This window comes from Pundamilia nyererei, unplaced genomic scaffold (assembly GCF_000239375.1).
Source record: "Pundamilia nyererei isolate P.nyererei 1_Seehausen unplaced genomic scaffold, PunNye1.0 scaffold00092, whole genome shotgun sequence".
Classification (NCBI taxonomy): Eukaryota; Metazoa; Chordata; class Actinopteri; order Cichliformes; family Cichlidae; genus Pundamilia; species Pundamilia nyererei.
Window position 1 is genome coordinate 1456347 of NW_005187493.1, and position 10794 is coordinate 1467140.

At 38.3% G+C, this 10794-nt stretch overlaps 1 protein-coding gene across 2 annotated transcripts in view; it reads left to right on the forward strand.

Moving 5' to 3' along the window:
• The window catches only part of LOC102212647 (SPRY domain-containing protein 3-like), a 19540-nt gene extending 9628 nt beyond the window's left edge, over positions 1–9912 (forward strand). For both annotated transcript variants that reach the window (XM_005739548.1, XM_005739547.1), the window contains exons 7-11: positions 3777–3926; positions 5555–5612; positions 6237–6356; positions 6443–6567; positions 7644–9912. In XM_005739548.1, coding sequence (XP_005739605.1) covers positions 3777–3926; positions 5555–5612; positions 6237–6356; positions 6443–6567; positions 7644–7778 — 588 coding nt within the window. In that variant the 3' untranslated portion in view covers positions 7779–9912. The remainder of the gene's footprint in view (positions 1–3776; positions 3927–5554; positions 5613–6236; positions 6357–6442; positions 6568–7643) is intronic.
• The last annotated feature ends 882 nt before the right edge of the window (positions 9913–10794 follow it).

The following is a 10794-nucleotide window of genomic DNA, read 5'->3' on the forward strand; positions in this document are numbered from 1 at the left end:
GCACATTTGTTTATCCATTATTTCTAAAAACATGGCCCTCTCCTGTGTAAGTGCAGGGCCTGCAAGCTGCAGCATGAACAGCCAGCCTGACCTTCAGGAACACAAATTAAGGATGGCACTAGGATGCCAAAAGAACAATGAGTTTTAACTTAAAAGTTCTTTTTTAATTTATTTAACCAGACAGGTCTTTAAGAAAAAAAATGTTATGGTCCTTTGGCAAAAGGCTAAGCCTCTTGAGGATTTCACACACAGCATTGCAAGGATTCATCGTTTTGATTATGCATCCTAGGTCTATAGCAATACTTTTTAGCTTTATAGAGTCTGAATATAATATATGTTTGTGAACTTCTCTTACACAATCAATAGTTGAGCAATCAGAATCAGCACACAGGCACAGCTTAGGTCCCTAAATATTCTTATCTATATCAGATGTTATCAAAGAGCCTAGCAACCACCTGTCAGTGTGATAAAGTGACCCATTTGTAGCATTTATGTACTTACAACACCTTCTAAAAGCATCATATCATTTTTATTTAGTGACAGTAATTTCTCATTTTAGCCACAAAAATCAAAATATGAACAATATCTTGCGATGTCTTCATGTTGCTTAGCAAATACCTAAATGGGTTAACATGCGCATGCATTAGTGAGACTAACTATAAAAGACTGAGATGATCAACCTTTATCTTAAATTAAAGCCATTCTATGTGAATCTCCATATACAGATGGGCAGTTATCAAGCTTCCCTAGTGCTGCAGTTACATTATGTTTAAGCACATGGCATTATCTCAGAATCGAGTAACTAAAGTCCTGCCAGATTTCCAATGTAACTTCTGTTCTGCTAATCTCAAAAACACAGTGAGGTCCATATGTTTTTTAAACAAAGGCACAATGTTGGTGCAGACATTTAGATTTGATTCAACAAAAGTTGAATGGCTGTGTGTGGGCACGCAGACAGACATCCGCTGTGGCACATGTCTGTCTGCTGCTGGGTCTTGCTTTTGCTTTACTGCAGTAGGTATGGAGTTGTTGGTATTATGTGTCACGTTAGTATCATTCTGTTACTCACTTTATTTTGTTGCTACTGACAACAGCAACAGTGGATCATTGCCAGTGGTATCAGTAAGAATGCCGCAGGACTTTTAAGATTGTATTCAATCAGAACTAATTCCTCAGATGTTTGGGTTTCTTTATCTACTTGAATCTCATTTTTGTTTTTCACAACAATATTATATCATCAAGTTCAATATTGTCATGAGCTGAAATCGGCACAGGTATTTATAGGTTACTGAATGATTAACTAGCAGCTGTAATCCAGATGATAGCTGTGAGGGGAAAAAAAGAAGAACAAAAAAAATTCAACTTCTCCAGAACTTAATCAGGGGTAAATACTGATTTAACAAATAATAAATTAGATAAGATTTAAGAATGCAAAATGGCATCATAATAAAAATTTAATCCCACTTGTTCGTTGTGACAAAAACAAAAAGGAGTTCACTGGGTAACTGTTTTATTTTTAATGAGATTTTAGGCAGAGCACTTCTGGCTTTTTTAACTAATGAAGGTATCTTCAGATGGTCATATTATGTGCACATGTCCTCATCTGCTCTGATGACATTTTAATGGGTCCTGTGGAGAGAGAATGAAATTAGTAGGGCTGAGTTTCTTGGCTGCATGTACAAAACAGGGCAGCCCCCCCGAAACAGGGCAGCCCCTGTTTCGTACCCAGACAGTTAAATGCATAGATGACAAATTAATTTCTGTCATAGAAAGAAAGATACGCACAGCGTTGCAGCCTGGGTTTTACCAGCGACAACCGAAGCGTTAAGTTTTCAGCTCGTCCATCAGCCAGCTCTGAATACCCTTTGGGAATTTCATGAAGGTATTGGTATAGATGTTCACTTGGCCTCAGTAATTCTAACAAAATTTCCAAGATAAAATAAGAGGTAGTGTTTCATATCCAAAAGGTCAAAGGTCTTAGATATGGATATGAACTTTAGCTTGACTGGTTCGTGTAACACTGGTTTCTTCTTGCATTAATGTTAGATGGAAACATGCTCTCTCTTTAGCGAATGTTTATAGCAACCTGAAACAGAAGCTGTAATCAAGCTGGTGCAGAATCAGACATGCTTGCACTAGCAGTCAAATATAATGTAGTGGTTATAATCATTCGGATAAACTTTCTTTCTCCAGTTTTGTCTTTTAAGCTGTCAGAGTTACACATGCAATTTGACTGACCACCCACTTGACTAAAGCAACGCTGTTTAAATTCAACTATTGGAGAAATTATTTTGGAACGTCTCAGTAATCTCTGTAGGCTTCCAAAGCTTTTGCAATAAATTCTGAAAGTAGTGATTCATGTAAAGGTAGGTCCATGTTTTTGGACAGTAACACGTTTTTGTTATGTAATTTTGGTCTTTGTAACAAACAACTGTTATAAACAAAACAACCAAGATGTTGTGAAGTGCAGATTTTCAGATTTAATTCAAGGGGTTTAGCAAAAATGTGGCATTAACCATACCATTTTCTACATGGTCCCTCATTTACAGAGGCACAAAAGTAATTGGACTGATAAACCGTTTTATGGCCGGGTGAAGTCTGTTCACTCAATATTCAAAATATATAACGCAGATGAATTTGCATTTTGTATCTGTTCTCTGAAATTCTCAATACAAGGTCCAGGGACATGGCAGCACAAGTGAGGGAGACCATTGTTGGGTTGAAAATCCAAAATAGATGGCAGAGAAATGGGAAAAAAAACTTCAGGAGAGGCCAAAATCAACAGTACATTCTTAAAAAGAAGGAATGACCAGCTCAGCAACACCAGAAAGCCTGAAAGGCCACCAAAGATAACTAAAGTACATGATGACAGAATTATATCCATGTTTAAGAAAAACAACATCAACATCTAGCCAAGTGAAGAACACTTTCGAGGACGTAAGTCTACAGTCAGGAGACACTTGAATGTAAATAGAGAGGGTTTATTGATAATCTGACTGCTGATAGAAGTAAAAGGATCAATTCTGAAGGATACGGATAATGACCATACTGCAGAAGTAACCCAAAAGTTTCATAAGGCAAAGAAATGTATTAACTTAATGCAGAGACAACAAGCAGCAACTGGAGGCGGCTGCAGTTCAGGCCTGGCAGAGCATTTCAAGAAAGGAAACGGCATTTGGTCCATGGCTTCTAGACTTCTGGCAGTCCAAGACTGCAAAGAGGTTTCATCCTCGAAAAAAAAATCCTTGTATTCATAATTGTGTTGCTTTGATATGCTAAATTAATATTTATCATCTTAAAGTGAGGGACTGTGTATTAAAATGGCTGTTTGGGAAACATTGGACCTCATATGGACCTCACTGTGTTTTTGAGATTAGCAGAACAGAAGTTACGTTGGAAATCTGGCAGGACTTTAGTTACTCGATTCTGAGATAATGCCATGTGCTTAAACATAATGTAACTGCAGCACTAGGGAAGCTTGATAATGTAACTCGCCTCTAGTCAGCTGTAGCACCAAATCCTGAATGTGGTGAATTGACAGAAATTGTGTTTAGGTGCTTGGGGATTTATGTATAAGAGTGAAATACAACTTCATGTTTATTTTATCCTTTAAAATTACCTATAGACACATTTTTCATATTTAAAGGTATAAAGTACCTTGCTACCTAATCAGATTCATCTTGATACTGTTCTCAAAGTAATGTCTGCATGCAATATTATATGACTTCTCCTACTAGCTGTGCATGTTTAACATGTCTGATGGGTCATGTCTGCAGCTGCTGGAGTACGTAGGGAAAGGGAAGAGCATCGTGGATGTGGGCTTGGCTCAAGCCCGTCGGCCTCTGAACACACGCTTCCACTACTATGAGCTGGAGATCACAGATGCTGGAGAGAAGTGTTATATTGCACTGGGGCTGGCACGCAGGGTAAGAGGCTCCTCGTTACAGTCATCACGATAATGATCACATGTCACTGACATTGATACAAGGGTTAATTTACTATACACACACCGTGGTTATCTGTCAGTAAAGAAAACTTCTCTTTGCCCCTCTAACACCTCGTCATCGCTCTCCCTCATTTGCCCCACTGCTCTCACTGTTTCCAGTCTAAGTGATGGATGACCGAAAGAGGAAAAGCTAACAACAGAATAAATATTGTCTCATTTTACCGCTACATCTGGTTTTCCATAGAAGGTTGTTCCATATGCATGCTAACATGTTTACTGACTGCCCTCCTGAATAGGAAAGTTAGTCCTACTTCTTCTATATTTCCAAATAGTCAATCATTGTAGATTAGCAAAAAATGATTGCACAAGTTCCTCTGGCTTATCTATCTATCTATCTATCCGTCCGTCCGTCCGTCCAGGATCATTCATGTGGAGTAAATCCTACATAAGTGGAAAATGATGTCCTGTGTTTTGAAACTAAATTAGATCTGTTAAATATTTACACATCAGAGATAAAACAAACTGCCTCTGGCCTCATGTGAACTCTGTGCACATCCTGTTTAATACAAATAAAACACTGTAATAATTGCTCAGGCTGCAGCGATTGCATCATTTGAATGAGTGATATGAAATGAAGTTTGGCTCAGATGTCGTTGTTCTCCGCCAGCTCGCTCGTGCTCGCTGTTCTTAGTTATTGGACGCTAATTGATTGAGCGTCACTCTTCATAATCGCACCACTGCTTTGCCAGCTGGGATGGTGCTCTCAGCTTGGGAGGTAATGGATTGCTGTTGCAGACACCCTTGACGTTAAGCTCCCCCTCACTCCTCTGCTGTTAGTTACTGTGTGTGGGCACGCCGTGCCCTCGGGTCAGACGTCGTGGAGAATAGAGCTCTGTCATTGTGCTGATTGTTTTCCAGGAATTGTTTTTCTCAGTGTGTCTGCGGTTTTAGTGGAGCATTATAAATCCATCAAACGGTCATTCCTGAGGTTAAGTTCCATCCCCCGTCATCTCCTGCGAGATGCATCAGTCTGCTGATGGGAAGTATTACCTCTTGCTGCAAAAATCAAAACAAGGGTCTCTCTTTCTCTCTCTCTCTATCTCTCTATCTCAAGGTAACAAATGCTTAAGTTACTAGTTGCTCAATCATTGCTTATGTTGGATAAAGGAACACTTGTTTATAGTGCATTCCTTTTGGTGTCACTGTCTGCTATTTACTTGCTTGTGGTATTGTTCCAGTCTTATCTTCTTCACTGCAACGTGCGATTTCTCTACCTGTGACTGTGCACACAATCACTCCAGTGCTCTGTGTACGTGGCTTTGTGCGGATACTTTAACCACCTAAATTTAGGCTAAACATAGACCTATAAAATCAGCGTCAGGCAGGTTTTATTTCAGGTAAAAGAATCCCTCGCAGCTTTGAATAATTGTAAACAGTACAAGAGTTCTGCTGGGCATCTCTGAACAGCACCTTTAGGACGTCTATTATGTCTAAAAAAGTCATGATAAGCATCCCATCTTAGAGAAATAAATGTATATAATAAAACAATCAGCCTAGCAGTAATTTATTCCATCATCAGCCACAGCTAATTTCTTTTTTGATTTTCAGGACTATCCAAAAAACAGACATCCGGGTTGGAGCAGAGGGTCCATAGCTTATCATGCAGGTGAGAGTGCTCAGTCTGATCCTGATGGTGGATGATTAGGTGTCACTGTCTGAACTCCAATCAAGCCCATGTTTGAGTCCCATTGTCACAATGTTTTTTGTAGTGGACACAATCATTGTGTTGCCATCAGTGACACAGAAAATGGCACCAAACAAATGTTTCCAGCGATCTTAAAAAGGGCTGAATGGTTATTATTCCTGATCATTGCTTTAAGTTGTATTAACGTAATGTTTCTGATTGATTCCTGAGTAGCTCTATTTTACTCCCAGCACTTGGAAAAAGATGTAAACTTCAGAGTGATATTGTTTCAGTGTAATTGGTGCATGATCTCCCTTATGTCTATGTCTGTTTCCTCTGGTTGCTCTGATTTCCTCCCACAGTCTAAATCATGCAGATCAGGTCAAATGGAAACTCTAAATTGCTTGCTGGAGTGGCCCTGTGTTTGTCCAGAATCACTTCTTTGGAAAATGAACGATGGATATTTCTTTACACTGTTCACTGTTACATGTTGGCAGATGAGAGATGTTGTTTTATATCTTGATATCGGCATTTGTTTCTTTATTATGTAATACTCTTGTTAATGTGGAATAAAGTTGTAATCAGATCCCTTGTTGTTCTTCATAGATGATGGGAAGTTGTTCCACGGCAGTGGGGTCGGGGACCCGTTTGGGCCGCGTTGCCTTGAAGGGGACATCATGGGCTGCGGCATCATGTTTCCGCGTGACTTCAGCATTGATGGCGGAGGTGAACGTGTTTATATTGTTCGCACGTTTTTCAAAGTGCCTTCACACGTGCAGCCTCTGACTTGCTTTCTTACTGGGTACTTTCAGATGAGATCGACGACTGGGACTTCGATGGGGTTGCTAAGCCCTTTGAGGTTCACAATGATTTGTATGCAAACAATGAAGATGAGGATGAGGATGAGGGAGAAGATTCAGAGGAGAGGAAGGTCATGGTGAGATCCTTTCACAGTGTGGAAATTCGAATCATTTCTTTACGTTTTAATAGGAAAATGGGAAACAGGTGCAGCAGTTTATTAAAACAATAAAGCCATAAATGAATTTACAGTATATAAGGAAAAAACAGAATTTATACAGTTTTGATGAGTTTGAAAGTCAGTACTTGGTATGATCCCCTTTTACTGCACTCTTTCTTATCACAGTGTGATAAGATGGCAGTGTGTTTGGGATCATTATCATGCTGAAAAATGATCTGGATTCATCACTCCTTCAGACCTGTTGCCACCGATTTTCAGTCCAGTTCTTGTGTAATTTGGGTAAGAATGGCTTCTTGACAGCGACCCTTCCACTGAGACTGTTTCTGTTGAGGTTTCAGTGAACAGTAGATGGATCAGTTGAAGGGTCAGATGCATCTCTCAGGTCCTGTGTCAGGTCTTTACTGGATTTTTTCCTCCTATTTCTTAAGGATTTGACTTTCATACACTGGTCATCTGCTGTAGATATTTTTTAGACCTGCTATTTCCTTTTTAATCCTCTACAATCTGCTCATTTTTTTAAGTAAATACTACACACAGTGCATATGCCACGTTTTCAGCTAATGGCACTTTGGGAACACCACTGTAGGTACAAAAATGCAAATATACAATTTTATGTCTGTTAGACTGTGTTATCTTTGGCATTTTTATGTAGATTCAACTAAAATGGGAGCAAAAGTTGTGTTTTTGTGAGAGTTTTCTTGTGCAAAAGGATACCATTTGAAACTATTTATTTTCTAAGCTATCTGTTATGTGTAGGCACAACCCTGGTTCATCCCTTGAGTTAGGGTCACTTTTTTATTGCTTGAACTTGTCTGAAAATGGTAAGGTGCGAGGACTAGAGTGAATAAGAGTAGAAAAAGAAAAACTTTGAAAGACTCTGGAAAGCCTGGAGAGCACTTTAAGAAACTGCAGTAAAGTCTGGCTCATATGGAAGCAAAATATAAAAAAATAAGGGGTGGCTCAAAACTTTTGCACAGTACTGTATATGCCATCTTCCCAGCAGATAGTCTTAATATATTTTCTTTGTTGTTCAGGTGTTCTTCACCCGGAATGGAAAAGTGGTGGGCCGGAGGGAAGTGGCCTTACCTGTAGGAGGCTTCTATCCTACCATTGGCATGATGAGCACTGGGGAGAAGGTCAGAGTGGACCTGCACCCCCTCAGTGGATGAGCAGGGTGGAGGAAATGAGAGCTGAATGGTGAGATTAGAGCAAGGACAAGGGAATGAGCTTGTGTGCATTTTGGAGATCCGATGGTAAAAATCAACAAATTCCAGAATGTTCCCGGAAAAGTCATTCCAGTGTAGAAGCTGAGTGTGGCTCCCTCGTGCTGGAAGAATAAGTTAATATGCTGGCAAAAACTTTTATAAGAATTATGAGTTAATATTAAATATGTGCCTAAAAAATAGCTTTTTTAAAATTTTTATATCTTAAAAAATTGTTAAAATAATCTGAGATTTTTTAGGAATATGGAGTAATGCTGTAGCAATAATACATAAACATCTTAAAGTTAAAAAAGGGCATAAAATGTCAAAAAGAGGCTCAACAGAATAATGAATGTGAAAGTCCAGAAAGAGCATGAGCTAACAAATGAATTACTTATCAGCAATAATGCATGTCAGCAAATGGCACTCTCACAGCCTGCAGCCATCCTGAGCTTATCCTCACAGCTCTGCTGCTTCTTCCTACTTACAGTGAATTACTGACACTCAGTGGTGAGAGTCGTAGTTTAGAAAGAAAATGCTCAGAAAGTCTTCCAAAGAAACAGCTGTGCACTAAATGAACAGTGAGTTTACAGGAAAAACTAGCTGCTCCATTCCTTGTAGGTATGTGTGCTTGTTCTGACATGGAGGCATTACAGCCTATTTTGTGGAAACGGTTCAAGCCACATGCTTTGACAGTTATGAGATAATTAAATTTAATAGCAATTTGTTGAAATTACATCAAAACTGTTTAATGGCCTTTAATTGCTGTGTTTTTGAAAGCTGTTTAAATAAGCAGAAATGTTCTGTAACTCTCTGTGCTGTTTACCTTTTTTGAAAATCTGCTATGATTAAAATCAAAACCATGTGAGAGGAAGAAGCTCAAATAGATTTGGGTGACAGTATGAGGTTCATAGTCCTGTTTATTCACTTCCCTTGAATGCTTGAGTGCTTGGTGTCAAAGTGTAACTACATACATGTTCTTTACTTTTTTCCATCAACCAACCAAGAAAATCACAGATGTTTATATCAATGAAAAGAAATGCCAAACTCATTGGAGACTTCTGATGTTTTCAGGGGGGGGAAATTATGTAATCCTCATATTGAGTGTGTTTTCTATGGATCATCATTAAGTGTTTTAGAAATGCATATCAAATGTCTCCAAAGGAAAACTCTGAAGAGCAATTCTCAGTTATCAAACTCTGTCAGGGCAAGAATTAAGGCCTTATATTTGCATAAAGTGAATTTCTCACTAGTTGGACTGTTGGCCTATAGATCTGAATGTGTAAAAAGAAGCCATACTGTAATACTACTTGCTGCTCTCAGGTATATTTGAAAATCAAATTTGAAAATGATATGTTGTCTTTTTTTCTGCAGTGATGTTATCTTGGGCTGTACTTTGAATTCAGCCAAACGTTTTCATGTTCACCCTTTTTTTTTTCTTGCGTCACATTATTTTCCACTATAATCTATTACAAAAGTCTTTTGATAAGAAATCTCTACATTTCCTCTGCCGATAGTTAAGTTGTAGCAGAAGACGGTGCATTTGTGTTACAGGTTGTGAGATGTTCATAAAAATATGGCAGTGGGTCTTCATTTGCTGATAACGCCACCATTTAAAGTTTTTAATTTTATCTCCAGTTCTGTAAATTAGGTCTTTTTATCAGCTGCAGTTGCACCGTCAATCAGTGAAGTCAAAACACCTTACAGTAGAATATTGATCACATTTAGATATCAAACAAGTGCCTCCATGCGGGTGTTGGAATTGATTCATGTAGATGTTTTTAGGCAGAAACTTCTTATGGATCTTGTGCATCCCAGATGTTTTTGTTTCTTTTTGGTCAGCAAATATTTAATTATGCTCCATTGCTGCTACTTGTGTGCTGACATAACGTTTAGCATACTGTCACATCAGCCTGTACTGTAAACCATTTTGGTGACCATGCCTAGCAGGAGCTGTTGCAACAGACCTATCCTGCCCTCACATCCCTTCTTATATATGTTCTTCTTTCATATCAAATTCACTTTTTTGTATTTTCTTGTCGTCTCTTAAAGCAATCAGATAAATATGCCAAAAATGTTAATAAAATATTTAAAGTCATCACACTACTGACGACATTCTTCTCTTTCCTCTTCCCTTCAGGTTTAATTTTAATGAGCATTCTGTGCTGGCTGCTAACTTTAAATCTTAAGACTAACTTCACTTTTTTAATGCCAGCAAAAAAAAGTTGTTTCTTCATGTAGATGAAATGTTTGTCTGGTTTAAATTTTTTTATTCAGCATTTTTTTTTTTTTTTAAATGGAGATCATATTAATAGGGTTTTCAGATAAGCACAACATTTACGGGATGATTAAGGTAAATATCTTTCTAAGCACACTGGTTAGATAACAGCAAAGCTGTAAGATGACAGTAAACATTGGATGTTATTCATTCAGTATAAAGTTCATATTTATCACAAATTAGAGCCTTCTTTGCCTCACTGTGAATCACAGATTGTCAGTTCTCAAATGGAAATCAATGACCTTGCCAGCATCAATAGCACTCATTTCGAGATAAATTAAGAACGATGATGTATTCTGACTGGTCTGCAACAGAATAAAATTAAAGACCATGACACAACGGTCAGGTCGGCAACCTGCGGCTCCGGAGCCGCATGCCGCTCTTTAATCCTTTTAGTGCGGCTCCGCGTGGTTTGGGAAAATAAATTATTTTTTTAATTAGCTGAAGTGTATTTTATTTATGTTAGTTCTTTTTTTAACTTGTAGTTCTAAATTGGAAGATTACTGTGATATTGAAATATAAATATAAAATTATATTCTATTAGTTTTTGATCGCTCAAAATAAGCGTCACACTTGCGGAAACCGATATACCCGCCGAAACGCCGTGCATTTATCAAGACTTTCAACCCCAGGTAGGCTAATTATCGATCGGATCCACATTATGTCAGCAGCTGTTCTCCACCGTGAACTATGTTCAAAACAAAC